We start from the raw sequence: 15,591 nt of genomic DNA, 5'->3' as shown, positions 1-15,591 counted from the left end.
GATGCTGTGGTCCTCCAGGATGTGGGGATAAGTAGCAGTCGCTGGTCGAGCTTCTCTCCCCAGTCTCATATGGAGCAATTTTGAGCTCTCACTTCGACTTCAAGTTCAGACACTTGAGCACAGCCCCTACGGTGGAGGCACAGCTGGCCGTGCCTCTCTCCCCAACCACTGACTGCACAGGGACAGTTTAAGTTTCCTCCTGAGAAGTGAGCACTCACTTCAACTCATGACAGCCATTGACTTCACCACAGCCACTACTGCGGATGCTGTGGTCCTCCAGGATGTGGGGATAAGTAGCAGTCGCTGGTCGAGCTTCTCTCCCCAGTCTCATATGGAGCAATTTTGAGCTCTCACTTCGACTTCAAGTTCAGACACTTGAGCACAGCCCCTACGGTGGAGGCACAGCTGGCCGTGCCTCTCTCCCCAACCACTGACTGCACAGGGACAGTTTAAGTTTCCTCCTGAGAAGTGAGCACTCACTTCAACTCATGACAGCCATTGACTTCACCACAGCCACTACTGTGGATGCTGTGGTCCTCCAGGATGTGGGGATAAGTAACAGTCGCTGGTCGAGCTTCTCTCCCCGGTCTCGTCCCACCCCTCTTCCGCTGTAACCCTGTCTTTGAGAAGCAAGCTGTCACTTCAACTCATGGACTTCCCCTATGTGCGGGTGGTACTCCAGTAGTCGACCGATCGCCCATAGCACAGCCACTTAGTGCGTAGGGACAGTTTAAGTTTCCTCCTGAGAAGCAAGCTGTCACTTCAACTCATGGACTTCCCCTATGTGCGGGTGGTACTCCAGGTGTCCACCGATCGCCCATACCACAGCCACTTTGTGTGTACGGACAGTTTAATTTTCCTGAGAAGTGAGCACTCACTTCAACTCATGGACTTCCCCAATTGCGGCTGGTACTCCAACAGTCCACCGAACGCCCATATCACAGCCACTTAGTGCATAGGGACAGTTTAAGTTTCCTCCTGAGAAGTGAGCTTTCACTTCGACTCATGACAGCCATTGACTTCACCACAGCCACTTCTCGGTGGATGCTTTGTTCCACCAGGATGTGGGTGAGGAGGATTAGTTGCAGCAGCTGGCCGAGCGTCTCTCCCCAGTCTCGCAATTCAAGTTATCTGAGAAGTGAGCTTTCACTTCGACTCATGGACTTCCCCTATGTGTGGGAGGTACTCCAGCAGTCGACCGATCGCCCATAGAACAGCCACTTAGTGTGTACGGACAGTTTAATTTTCCTGAGAAGTGAGCACTCACTTCAACTCATGAAACTCATGAAAGCCATAGACTTCCGAAGCAACCTCTCTCTCCTCAGTCTCATCCTCTTCCTCTTCCCCTTCTGCTGTAACCCGTCTTTGAGAAGCAAGCTTTCACTTAAACTCATCATTCACTTCCCCAACTGAGGGAGGTAAAGTCCAGCAGTCCACGGGTCGCCCTTTGGAGTGCCCTGGGAGTGGAAGACGTACTCCCTGATCCCGAAGTATGGTTTTGAGAAGTAAGCTGTCACTTGAACTCATGAGCCTCTGTGCAAAAGCTGTCCTTGTGTGTGTGGTTGTGAGTGTTACTGCAGCTGCCTGTCTCGCTGCGAAAATGAAACAGGCAAGTCCTCGCCTTTGAGAAGCAACCTTTCACTTAAACTCATGGAAGTCATTGACTTCAGCACAGCCACTACGTAGAGGCTGTGGACCTCTGGGTGACCCGATCAGTGTGCTGATTTTGAGAAGCAACCTTTCACTGAAACTCATTCACTTCCCCAATTGCGGCTGGTACTCCAGTAGTCCACCGAACTCCCATAGCACAGCCACTTAGTGCATAGGGACAGTTTAAGTTTCCTCCTGAGAAGTGAGCACTCACTTCAACTCATGACAGCCATTGACTTCACCACAGCCACTACTGCGGATGCTGTGGTCCTCCAGGATGTGGGTGAGGATTAGTCGCAGCAGCTGGTCGAGCTCCTCTCCCTGGTCTCGTCCCACCCCTCTTCCGCTGTAACGCCCTCTTTGAGAAGCAAGCTGTCACTGAAACTCATGAAAGCCATAGACTTCCGAAGCAACCTTTCACTTCAACTCATTGACTTCCCCTTTGAGAAAAAGCTAAGCTCCAGTAATGCACCGTTTTTCCGTGGGACAGCTCTCTTTCGAGAAGCTGCACTGCATATGCAGCAGTGCCATGGCTTTGAGAAGCCGAGACCCATCCCAGCCACCGGGAACCGGAGGAAAACTCCAGCAGTCCACGGGTCACCCTTTAGATAGCTCGGGGATCAAATGGAGTCCTTGATCTGTGTGCTGATTTTGAGAAGCAACCTTTCACTGAAACTCATTCACTTCCCCAATTGCGGCTGGTACTCCAACAGTCCACCGAACTCCCATAGCACAGCCACTTAGTGCATACTAGGGACAGTTTAAGTTTCCTCCTGAGAAGTCAGCACTCACTTCGACTCATGACAGCCATTGACTTCACCACAGCCACTTTGTGTGGGATGCTGTGGTCCTCCAGGATGTGGGGATTAGTAGTAGTCACTGGTCGAGCTTGTCTCCCCGGTCTCGTCCCACCCCTCTTCCGCTGTAACCCTGTCTTTGAGAAGCAAGCTGTCACTTCAACTCATGGACTTCCCCTCAGAGAAAAAGCTAAGCTCCAGCAGTCCACCGATCTCCCGTAGCACAGCCACTACGTTTCCTGAGAAGTGAGCTCTCACTTCAACTCGTCTTGTAGTGCGCCCGCCGAGTTGAGCACAGCCACTACAGTGGAGGCGCCTGCCCGCCTGCCTGGGAGCCATCCTTGTGAGGTAGCTGGATCTGCTGGGACTGACTCCCCCACAGATCTATGGCTTACTTGTGCAAGGTACCAGCTTTTCTGGGCCCGCCAACCCATGCCTGCCTGCCTGTCTGCCCGCCTCCCCCGGGGTGCTGCTGTGGTGGGGCATCTGCCAGGACTGACTCCTCGCCTACTCTGCCTGCCTCTCTGCCCGCCTGGTGCCTGGTTTGCTCCCAATCGTCCTCCTCTGTGCCCCTCAAGGCGTAACTGCTGGCTTAGAAAGAAAGAACCAGCCATCTTTGCCTCACTTTGCGCCCACTTATGGGTTGGTTTGCTATGCGTTAGTGCTCAAGCCATCCTTGCGGCACTACAATGCATGCTGCCTGCCTGCTTTCCCTCCCTTCTCCCCTTCCCGCCTTGCAGCGATGGTGTATGTGTCTTGCTTTGACTAAGGGGAGAAGTCCTTCCTGCGCTCACTTAGACTTTATCAAATTCAATAATCCCTTTTTCAAATGTGCCAGAAGATTTAGGGTTATCTCGTGGCATGTTGGGATTGCCTTGGAACTGGCCCCATTGAGCTGTCTGCAATTGCAACTTTAAATCCCTGACATACTGGAGTGTTCAAATTTCAAAAGTTCCCCTAACATCAGGGGATGATGGGATTGCCTTGAAACTTGGTGTCCATGGGGACACATGGGTAAGCTGTCATGGGACCAAAGGATAGGTTTCTAACGTGCAAATTGACGTAGTTGTAGAATGGGACTTGATTTGGGGTGAGTTAAAAAGTTTAAGCCGCGCCAAAAATCAGGGGATGATGGGATTTGCTTGCAACTTGGCGTGCATGTGGACACATGGATAAGCTCTCATGGTGCCGAGTTTGAGGTTTCTAACATGCAAATTGACGGAGCTATCCCAAGGGGTGTGAATGGGGTGCCCGATTTTCATAAATTCCCCAAAAATCAGGGGATGATGGGATTGCCTTGAAACTTGGCGTGCATGTGGACACGTGGATAAGCTATCATGGTGCTGAGTTTGAGGTTTCTAACGTGCAAATTGACGTAGTTGTAGAATGGGACAATTTGGGGTGAGTTAAGCCATGCCAAAAATCAGGGGATGATGGGATTTGCTTGCAACTTGGCGTGCATGTGGACACATGGATAAGCTGCCCTGGTGCCGAGTTTGAGGTTTCTAACATGCAAATTGACGGAGCTATCCCAAGGGGTGTGAATGGGGTGCCCGATTTTCATAAATTCCCCAAAAATCAGGGGATGATGGGATTGCCTTGAAACTTGGCGTGCATGTGGACACGTGGATAAGCTATCATGGTGCTGAGTTTGAGGTTTCTAACGTGCAAATTGACGGAGCTATCTAAAGGGGTGTGAATTAGGGTTATGGGAGGTGCGTTAGAGGGTAGAGCCGCGCCAAAAATCAGGGGATGATGGGATTTGCTTGCAACTTGGCGTGCATGTGGACACATGGATAAGCTGCCCTGGTGCCGAGTTTGAGGTTTCTAACATGCAAATTGACGGAGCTATCCCAAGGGGTGTGAATGGGGTGCCCGATTTTCAAAAATTCGCCAAAAATCAGGGGATGATGGGATTGCCTTGAAACTTGGCGTGTGTGTGTATACGCCCATGAGGTGTCATGGTGCCAAACGTGAGGTTTCTAACTTCAACGGAAAAAAAGTTGTTTACTTTTTTAGCTTTCAATGCAACCCTATGGGGGGGCAAAAACGGAGCTCCGGATCCGGATCCGGAGCTCCGAGCGGAGCGGAGCGGAAGTGGGCGGAGCGGGGGCGGAGCGGAGCGACCCGCTCCGAAAAATGGCGGATCTGCAAGTGAAGCGGAGCGGGGGGTCCGTGCACACCCCTACTATGTTGCTTATAGATTCCTGATCAATATTGATTCATTGTTCCTGGAGAGCCACTTGCTCAGAAAAAAAGAGCAAGAGAGTATGATTCAAGTTCCTCAGCCTCAACCCACTAAAGTGAACTGCCAGCAAGTTTTATCACCACGATAGAGTTTTTTTCCACTCTGAATTTAACTCATTCATTTTATTTATTACATTTCTGTACCACCCAATAACCAATGCTCTCTGGTGGCTTAAACAACTGAAAAATTGGAGTAGGTTGCAATAATAATAAAATAATAAAAATAAATATGTTTGCAGATGATACATTATTGACAATTAAGAATCCATTAGAAAAAATGGAAAGAATTAAGCATCATCTGAAGGATTTTGAAGAAGTTACGGGATTGAGAATAAATTGGACAAAATCAGAGATGATGTTTAATTATACGAAAAAGGAAGGGAAGGATTGGGAAAGTAAGGAGAAGAATATGAAAATTAAAGAGATGATTAAATATTTGGGAATTAAAATTACAAAATATTTAGAGGATTTAGAAAGGGAGAATTTAATTAATTTAAAAAAAGAAGTTATAGATAAATTAGAAAAATATAGAGGATTAAATTTATCGTGGTTTAGAAGAATAGCTTTAGTAAAAATGAAGATATTACCAAAGGTAAATTTTGTGTTTAGAATGTTACCAATAAGAATATCTGAAAAAGAGATAAAAAGTTGGCAAAATATTTTAAACAATTATTGCAATGGGAATAGGAAAGCGAGAATAAATATAAAAAGGTGGTATTTAACAGAAAAAGAAGGAGGATTAGGACCCCCAAATATAAAGTTATATTATGTAGCCAATAGACTAAGACATATAGTAGAAAGTATGTTAGGAGTGGGAGATTTAAGTTGGTTAGAGGATAGAAAAGGAATGGATAGAGTGGAAATTGGAAAACATATTTTTTTAGAGAATATAATAAAAAATGGGGGGAAGAAATAGAGAACCCCCTTCTAAAAAATCACTGGGAAATATGGCGTGTATATAAAAAGGAGTTACTTCTGAGTATTTCTCCAATAACACCAGTGATAATGTTAGGAAAATTTCCAGGGAATTTAAAAGATAAATTAGGGAAAATATTAATAGAGAAGGATATAATGAAACTAAAAAATTGGTTAAGGAGGATGAACACTCGAGAGGACATAGAAGAGGTATTAAAGGAGAAGTATTTAACATGGTTAAATTATTTTCAAGTAGAGCAACGGATGAAGAAATGGTTAAAGTATAATGGAGAGTGCAGAGAATTAATGAAATTTGAGGAGATGATTTTAAAAAGAGAAATTGAGAAAGGAGAAAATAAAATGATAAAAGATTTAACGAGTGAAATATATAGAATATTGGTTGGGAAGGGGGAGTCAGAAAATATGGGTAAGATGGTGTGGGAAACGGATTTGAAGATACAAATAGGGCAACAGAGTTGGGAGGGAATATGTAGACAAAGAGTGTTGAGAAATATGTCAGTGAGGATAAAAGAGAACTACTATAAGATTTTATGGAGGTGGTATCTAACCCCGGTGAGATTAAATAAAATAAACAAGCTGCATTCAGCAAATTGTTGGAGAGGATGTAAAGAAAAAGGAACGTATTTACATATGTGGTGGGAATGTGTATTTGTTCAAAAAATGTGGGAAATGGTGTTTAAAGAGATAAAGGATATAGTGGGAATGGAGATTGAAGAGACACCTACAGTGGCATTGCTATCATTATATGGAGATTTAAAATGTAATAAAGAAACAAAAGAACTGATAACGAATTTGTTGACAGCAGCAAGGTTGATCATATCTAGGAACTGGAAGGTGAAAGGAGATTATCATGTTGAGGACTGGTATAAAGAGATTTGGGATATTGCTATAAATGATAAATTGACATGTAATATAAAAGTAAGAAGACGGATAACAAAAAACAAACGATTTTGAGGGAATTTGGAATCAGTTCCTAGAATATGTATTAGCTAGGGGGAGTGAAAGACCACCTCCAGAAGAATCAATGAGATTTTGGAAACAGGAATAGATCCCGGGATGGGGGGGGGTGCACTTTATGTTATGTAATGATGTAAAAATATCAAATTAGAAATGTTATAATGTTAATCAAGTTATGTATTATGTTTTCTGTTGTTTTGTGCTGTTGTGATTATTGTAGTATTGTATTAGTGTGTTGTTAATCAATAAAAAATAAAATAAAAAAATAAATAAAATAAAAAACACCTAAAAAATTAAACACCTAAAATACAATATAAAAAACCATTTACATACAGATAGGTAAACAGACCACACGCACACACATGGCTACTAAGAAGAGGGCCTTTTCTGCTGTGGCACCCTGGCTGTGGCATGAGCTTCCCAGAGAGACTTGCCTGGTGCTTATGTTGTGCTCTTCCTGGCCACAGGTGAAAACCTTTTTGTTTTTCCAGGCATGTTAGTCTTTTAGCTCTATTGTTTTACATCTGTTATTGTATTTTAAATTTCTTCATTGCCACTAGGTCTTATTTTGGTTTGTACTTTTATTTTGTAGTTTTAAGCTTTTACTTTTTGTATAGTATTTTATGATGCATTTTGTGGTTTTAATTGTTGTGAACTGCCCTGAGAAATGTAATATATAAATATTATATATGTACACACACACACACACACACACACACACACACACACTTTTAACAATCAACAATACCAGATATCCCAATAAGTATCCATTTGAAGGTGGCATTTGTACACCACCTGTTCAAATGTAGAAATTGTTGTATGGTCCTCAATCCATTGCATTGGAGGAGGTGAACCTTTATCCTTCCAGTGTTGTAATATCAGTCTTTTAGCTGTGAAAAGAGGCCAGAAAATCTCTCTAACCCTGTCTGTCATGCATGTATAGAGATTTAAATGACCCCAGGATTGGAGTTAGCATAGGTAGGGATTTTGTTTCTCCTGAATACATGCTCTGTATGTTAATACTTGTTTTCCATCTGCCTTTTTACCTATGAATAAATATGCCCCATTTTGAATATTCAGTGAATCCTCTGGTGTAATTTGTAAGATTTCTTCCCCACAGACCTCTTCTATGACTCCTTATCCTTGGCCGGGCTTATTGTGTCCAGATTTATAAAGGTCAAGGGTGCTCCCAACCCAGTCAGGGAATTATGGTAAACTACCTGAGTAGACCTTGGCTATAATTCATTATGCATTGATACTGGAGAACTACCTACATTATAGGGAGATGGTACCCATCTCACACCTAATGAGAATTTTGCAGCATTGAATAAAATGGATGGTATAGTTTTGGCATCTGTGTCCATTTGGTCTTTTAAGGATCACACTTTGAGTTCCTGTATCTTCCATGTCCCATTTTTATTCAACGTGGTAATATTTGCTTAAGGAGTCGTATGGAGTTATGTTCATAATTGTTGATGAAATCATTTGGGACATGGTATGGATGTTTGAATCACTATTAACACTAAAAATAAAAAACCTGTCATGCTTCATACTATGTATGTGTGTGTGCATTTATGTATGTCAACACCTACACGAGGCCTGAAGCACTGGATCTTCTGCATTGGCAGGGATTGGACAGAGGTCATTCAGAACTCTGTGGCTCTATCATTCTACGAATATATTAGTGAGGACCCAATTTCAGTCCCAACTTTCTGACAGTGACCAAGAAACAGAATCTAGGATGAAGTTATGCAGATGAAGGGGTGCGACTATGAAGGTAGGTGCAGGTTTAATGGCTGAGGTCATCAAGGGTAGGGAGCAGGTTTAGTCTCCAGCCTATGTAATTTCAAAATGCACCATTTTGCCTTTTCCTGTGTAAGTGTGTGGCTGATATTCAATCCATGGGAGCAGAGGGAAGCCAATGCACAGGACAAAATGCTCTGCCTTCCATACCCATCACTTTTTGAAATGATCGTCACTTACAAGTATCTGCAGGGGAAGCCTATCACAATGGCAGGATTTATTTATTTTTGGTAGTTGTTGTTTTGCTAGTTATTAATAAGCAAACTTCCAAAGTACTTTTAAAAGCACATTTATTTTCAATATTGTTCATTTCAAGAAGTATTTCTTATACATCCAGATCACAAAAGTAACGAACAAGAAACCTCATTAAAAGGATTCTATAAAGTATTTAAAACTAAGCTAAGTGGTTCCTGTAGACATGCCATTCTTATGAAGGATTATTAACTATAATAGGCTGTTTTTACTAAGCTACTACTACTACTACTACTACTACTACTACTTTTGCAGAGTGTCATGCTACAGCTATGTTTAGTTTGCTTAGCAGGATATTTTATGGACTGGACAGAAATCACGGACTTTGCTTAGCAGGATATTTTATGGAATAGTCAAACATCACAGACTTTGTTCCACAAAAAGTAATTACAAAAAGAACCACTTAAAACTGCGGAACAGCCATGAGTTGGATTTATGACAGCAAATGCCAAGAATCGGAAAACAATGGCTGAAGTAGAATCACAGAAAGTCATACTATAGACTACAATGCTGAATAAATGCACTAGAGGTATGCTGTGATTTGCCCATTTTATTCACAACAAATTTTACCCACACCAGAAGAGTCCACACAATAACCACAGTATGAGAGGCTGGATCAATCCATTTTCTTGGTTCTAATGGTTTGCTATCATTGAGTGCCAGGTGTCATTTTGGGAAAAGACAAATAGAGGTAGAAAACAATTCATACTACCTTGTTATTAAACAGTACCACAATAGCATTTAATGCCCCTGGTCAAGATAGATGCATTAGCATATTAAGCAAATCCTCAGAAAAATAAGGATGCTAGACATGACTAATGTAAGTCCCATTGATTTCACTGGATCTGCTCTAAATCTAATTCCAAACCAATAAGTGCATTGTCTCACACATATCCATTACTGACAGGCTATTTTCTTATATTGTGGAAATGCTATTACTAGTGGCAATCAAGGCAATTAAAACATCGATGAATGTTGACTGTGTTTTTGTCCTAGAAGGTACACACTCTGCTTTTATACAACAGATCTAATGTCATCAAGAGAGTATACCCCAAGGGCACAGTGCAAAATGAGTACCTTTGAATGATGATGTTCATTGATTTCTGAACATTTGGGGGATGAGTTTACATTTGCTTGACTCAGAGCCAGTTCCTATAAGGCTGTTGTGCTTTTATATTTGTTTTATGTTCTTATAAAAGGACATATTTAGCACAAGGAGTGCAATGTGGTTTGGCCTGTGGAAATGGAGTGTAGGCTGTGCAAGAGGAGTTAAGTGGCTAACTAAATTTTATTCCAACATCTCTAGTATTATTATGAACTGACGCTTCTTCAGGGAACAACTGTTCAGAACTCTCTTCATTTCTTCATCACTTTAGGGCTATTCCTCTGTCATTTAAACATGGGAATAGCTCTTCATACAAGATGTTTAAGAAATAACCATGCTGTGCATTTCAGTTCACTTGATCTTCTTCACTTTCAACTTTAATGGTGTCTGGATGAATCCACTGAAGTCACAGAATGCTAATCACTCTAGATGCATAAACAGCAACTAAATGGACTTCAGTGGCTGCTACACAGAGATCACAGCACAAAGAGAATGTAAGAGACATCTAAATAAATATACATGTAATGGAGTGTTTTTCTGAACTTCTCTGTACCATAAAGTAGGGGATGACAGCACTCTCTAGGGAGTCACCATGGAACCCAACATCCTCAGCCTAGCCTATTTTCAGCAAAACTAGTTAGGGGGATATGCACTATAAGATGCAAGAAAAGCTGGAATTCTATGACTTATCCAAACCTAACATGATTTTTTTCAAAACTCTGTTGCAGTGCAATCCTATTCAAAAATGTGCCATTGAATTTGATGGGGCTTACTCCTGGGAAACTGAGTATACAATGGAGCCTTAAGCGTCAGTTCCATGTACACCTACTTTTGAGTAGACTGCATTGAAATCAATGTGTCTTACTTTCAAGTAAATACATTTGGGATCAGGCCATTAATCAATCTTTGTACAAAACTGCATTTTATCCCAATGTATTTGGAATCCTCAACTTACCAAAGGGGCGGGGTGGGGGGGGGAGTTAAGAGCAGAGGTTTTGAGCTCATCAGTTGGATGTTCATGAATTTCCTACATGCATCGGGGCAGAGTGCAATGGGGTCCTGCCCTCATTGTTGTTAGCAATTATCCATCCAAAAGATTAAGGAGAAAACAGCAGAAGAAGGATGGCTGCATCAAAATCTGTTGAATTAGCATTTTTTTCAGTGTCATGATTGCACTTCAAAAGTGACATATTCACAAGCTGATCTTTTCTCCCATCTTTGCCTCAAACTTAAATGAACCTTGTCAGAGTTTCAGTTTCACAGATAGCAAAACCATCATTTCCTCCCTCTTCATTACATTTACATTCCAGCAATAATCCATCAACAATAACCCTTCATCAGGCAACTGATGATTCATCAATTTAATTATAAAGCTTCATGAATCAGCAGGGCAGACACAGGAATACAGATCTCATTCAGCAGTAGTCTTCACTTTCTTTTGGTCCTTTCAGGTAAAACCAACTTAACCATTGGAGATGGTTCTTAGAGATTGCTTCCTTCATACTCTCACAGACCATGGCTTGAAAGTTCCTGGCTCAGCAGATGGACACTGGACAGAAAAATAAGAATGAAACAGTTGAAATTGAAGGGCAAGGAACAGTTGCCATCATTTGAAAGATTTAGGCCCAATTTGACACATTCTAGTCGCTAAGCAACTAGAAAACAGCATCTTCTGGTTTAATTATCCCCCACCCAAGCAAAGCAAAACTGAGGATTGACATTATTTATTTATTTATTTATTTATATCCCACCTTTTTCTTCAATACTGGGACTCAAGGCGGCTTTACAAATTAAAACATGTAGCAGTTGGTGACTAGTATCTACTACATGGTCAGGCTATAGGATGGCCAGTTTTCCTACTTTACAGAGGACAGTCCTCTATTTGAAGGTGTCCCCTATTTGGTGGGCTGCTCAGCACAAGACTGTTTTAAAGTCAAAGAGTTAGTCCCTGGACAGCAGAATGAGCAGTCACATCAGTCTTCCTAGCTATAGTGACATGGATTGTATTTCTATTTAAATTACAGTTATTATTTCTAAATTTGCATTTATTGGTGTCCTCTTTCGTCTCTTTTATAGGTGATGCATTTCCTCTTTTTTGGCAATGCGTAAGTGGCAGTGTGTATGGGGAAAGTGCCCTGTTTCTGGTTCAGCCCTTCATAAATGCCAAAAAAGCTGAAAAAGTCAGGCATGAGGTAAAGAAGCAGGAACAGGTAGCAAACAACTTTTAAAACAAGTGCTGGTGTTAATCCGGTTTAGAAGTCACCTGTTCTTAGAGTTGCGGACTGTTCATTTCAAAAATTCTAGCAATTGGGTCAGGTTAGGGGACAGACCCTGGTAGGTCAGGTGCAGAACCTGAACAGGTTCAGACATGCAGACAGATACTTTTCCATGAGGGCTCAGCTTCGGGGATGCAGGGAAATAAAAACTGGATCATTCTTTAAAATTGTGGCTTCAACAACTAAAGTTATGGCAACTAGCAAAGAGGCAGAAAAAAAGAAAAGAAAAGTAAAACCCAGAAAAGAAAAGAAACCCTCCCATAAAATCCCACTTGGGGGTGGGGGTATTGTTGTGAGAGCTAGAGCAATGTAGTAGCTAAGAGATTGAGCTACGGAACTAAAATCCCTGGTTCAAATCTTGCATTAGCCATAAACTCACTAGCTGGTCTACCTTACAGGGATTTTGTAAAGATTACAACTGGATAATGCATGTGAAGCGCTTTAGAAACTTGAAAGTATTGGATAACAGGAACAACTCTGCTTGCTTCCAGACACTAGGGGGCGTTAGACAATGTTGCATGGTGAACAGCAGCTTGTCTAGCTCATTCCCATGTTGTCCGGTACCTTCCTCTTCCCCTTTCCTCCTTCTCCTCCTTGCCTTTGGCAACAAGCATCACCATGCCATGTGATGTGTGTAAAAGCTCTAATAAAGTAAGTTGATTGAACTTCCTTTTAAACTAGTTCTTGCCTACATTTATCACCTCAAATACTAAAATGCTGTGTTGCCACACTTTCTATCTATCTAAAGCAACTCTGCTGTAAATCATACCAGACTTTCCAACAGAAAGCGCTTTATAAATGTTAAGTGTTGTTACTGTTGTTACTTAATGATAGAGAAAATCATTACCACTGAAAACTTGTTTAAAGCTGACCCCTGATTCACAGTTATCTTGTGGGCAACTGCAGAATGACCACTGAATTATATTACAGAAGAAGACACTGTGAAGCAGGCATGTTAACCTACCAATTTGGTGAAAATATCAACACAAGCATTGCGTATTCTCTCTGGGGTGGCTGGGCTGTCCAGTCTGAATGTCCCTTTTAGGCCTGATTCTTCCCTGGCAGAAATGATGGCATCTTTAATGGCATAAAACACAGAGGCTGACAGGAACAAGGGAGGCTCACCTACAGCCTAGAGAAATTAAAGAGAATCAAGCACAAAATGAGACATTTCTTATTCACAACATATGCTGAAACTGCTCATAGTATCAATTGCCCATGACCAACATTAATGGCTAGAAAACTGTCTTTATTTATTGATTCAGAATTTCACACACACACACACACACACTACTAGAAACAAACATGGAAAACACATTTATTCAAATAATTTCTTTTTGTACAATTGGCTGCCTCTGCCCTTGAACCCCCAGGTAACATTTCATAGAATCATAGAATAGTAGAGTTGGAAGGGGCCCATTAGGCCATCGAGTCCAACCCCCTGCTCAATGCAGGAATCCACCTTAAAGCATAATGTCAGCAGCAGTCAATTTGGGGACAATGTAACAGGAAGACAATAATCCTATAGGAGTGTGGAATTAGAGAAGGAATTACAAGGAATGAGCCAGTGGAGATGTGTGGCTTCGCACCTTGGATAGCTCCTTTAGAGTTCTGACTGAAACCAGGAGTGAATCCACTACCCCACTGACATCCGAGCCACCATCCTCTACTGGAATGCTCCATCCCAGCAGGGCTCATAACAATTTCTCCACAGTGCTCAAAGGAGTGCTTTCTGTTTAAATGTATAGAGATACTACATATCCTTACAGAAGGAAAGATTTAACATATCATTTCTATGCTCAGTAACACTAGGAAAACAAATGGATAACTTCAGAACAACCTTCTACCTTCAAGCTAGGGCTGTGCATTGCTTCAGATTCAAATCCCGAATCTGAGGCAAATTGGGGTGATTCGGAGGGCTTTGAAAGAGATCCGAATCGAATCGAAACAGGCCCAAATCAGTCCAAAGCAAATCGTATGATCTGAATCGATTTGGATTAATTTGGACCTTTTTCCAGGGCTGGTGCTACCATAGAGGCCACTCAGGCAGCTGCCTAGAGCGCCCAGATAAGGGGGGCGCCGAACGCCGCACCCGGAAGCTGCTCTCCCACAGCGGCTCTGAGAGGGTGGCTCAGAGTATGACGTTCCAAAGCCACCCGCTTGCCCCAGCATCCTGGTTTCACTTCGGCTGGACGCCCACCCAGCCGAAGCGAAGCCACACACACACCCCACTCCAGCGTCCTGGCTTCGCTTTGGTTGGGTGGGCGCCCAGCCGAAGCAAAGCCAGAACGTTGGGGTGGGGGCAGCGGATGAGCGGCTTTGGAACAGCGTGCCCGGAAGTCACTCTCCCAGAGCGGCTTCCGGCTGGGCGCGCCGTTCCAAAACTGCCCACCCACCCCAGTGTCCTGGCTTCGCTTCAGTTGGGCAGGTGAGATGGCACCCTGTGCCTAGGTACGCTGGGGTGGGGGTGGGTGAAAGCAGCTCAACTACCTAGGGTGCAAAATAGTCTGGCACCGGCCCTGTCTTTTTCAAACACAGATAGACATGAAAATTGGCACCATGATAGGGCTTCAGTAGACCTTCATTCCCGCCAAGCTTGAAGCATATCAGTTCATCCACTGTTTTTTAGAATTTTTTAAAGTTTGAGGTTCTAAAATATTTATTTTTAAAATACACTGTCATTTTTGAAGATAAAGAGATGAAACTTAGCACCACAATAACTCTTAAGTAGGACGTTTTACGTCTGCCATGATTGAAGCATATCAGTTCATCCCCTGATATTTAGGAATTTTTTTTAAAGTTTGAGGTTTTAAAATTAATTCTTTTAAAAATATGCTGTCATTTTTTAAGATAAAGAGTTGAAACTTAGCACCACTATAGCATTTTTCCTTGAAAAATCACATTTTAGCAGTGGATTACAGGGAAACCACTGCACAGATGTGTCTGAAATTTGGTACACATTAGCATCTCCAGGGCACCTGTAAGGTCACCAACTTTCATGTTTCTATCTTGAAAAATAAAAAAGTTATAGGCATTTATTTTTTCCAATGCAAGTGTATGAGAAAATGAAAAATCAGTAATTTGGACATCCGAATCTCAATTCGGATTCAGATCTGAGGTGAGGCAGACTGGGTCCAAATCAATCCAAATCAAATCAGGCTCAATTTGGAAGGTCTGAATCGGGATCCGAAGCGAATCAAGGGGTCCATGCACAGCCCTATTTCAAGCTACTTCAGCTGCCTTCTTCGTTGCTTGTACCTTCGACATGAACCCTGTAACCCCCACATGTCCTCTTCCTTCCTCACACACTCTTGTACAGTGGTGCCCACTAAAATAGCCCCAATGGCGATCCCTCCCCATTGGCTATGGGGGCTAGAGCTGATGGGAGTTGTAAGCAAAAGCACAAATGGGAACACAACCCATCCCATTCTAATAATACAGTTACCTTGGATGAATAAATGGCTTTGCTGTTTGGACAGTCCCGGAGAAGAGAAACGTGGAACTCTGCTGGTATGTCACCAAATGCAGGGATTTTGTACATTCCAGGCCCTCAAGTATATAAATTGCC

General features: G+C 42.5%; 1 protein-coding gene across 1 annotated transcript; it reads right to left on the bottom strand.

Annotated features, from left to right (window-relative positions):
* Positions 1 to 10,737: 10,737 nt before the first annotated feature.
* Positions 10,738 to 15,591, bottom strand: LOC134397470 (xanthine dehydrogenase/oxidase-like). Its single transcript, XM_063124156.1, has 3 exons — positions 15,469 to 15,591; positions 12,988 to 13,155; positions 10,738 to 11,296 (listed from the first exon to the last, which is right to left on the bottom strand). The coding sequence occupies exons 1-3, from the start codon at positions 15,562 to 15,564 to the stop codon at positions 11,246 to 11,248; spliced, it is 315 nt and encodes a 104-aa protein (XP_062980226.1). The 5' UTR covers positions 15,565 to 15,591; the 3' UTR covers positions 10,738 to 11,245.

This window comes from Elgaria multicarinata, chromosome 4, assembly GCF_023053635.1.
Source record: "Elgaria multicarinata webbii isolate HBS135686 ecotype San Diego chromosome 4, rElgMul1.1.pri, whole genome shotgun sequence".
Taxonomy (NCBI): Eukaryota; Metazoa; Chordata; class Lepidosauria; order Squamata; family Anguidae; genus Elgaria; species Elgaria multicarinata.
The sequence above is the reverse complement of the archived record's forward strand: the minus strand, read 5'-3'. Positions and strand labels throughout refer to the sequence as shown.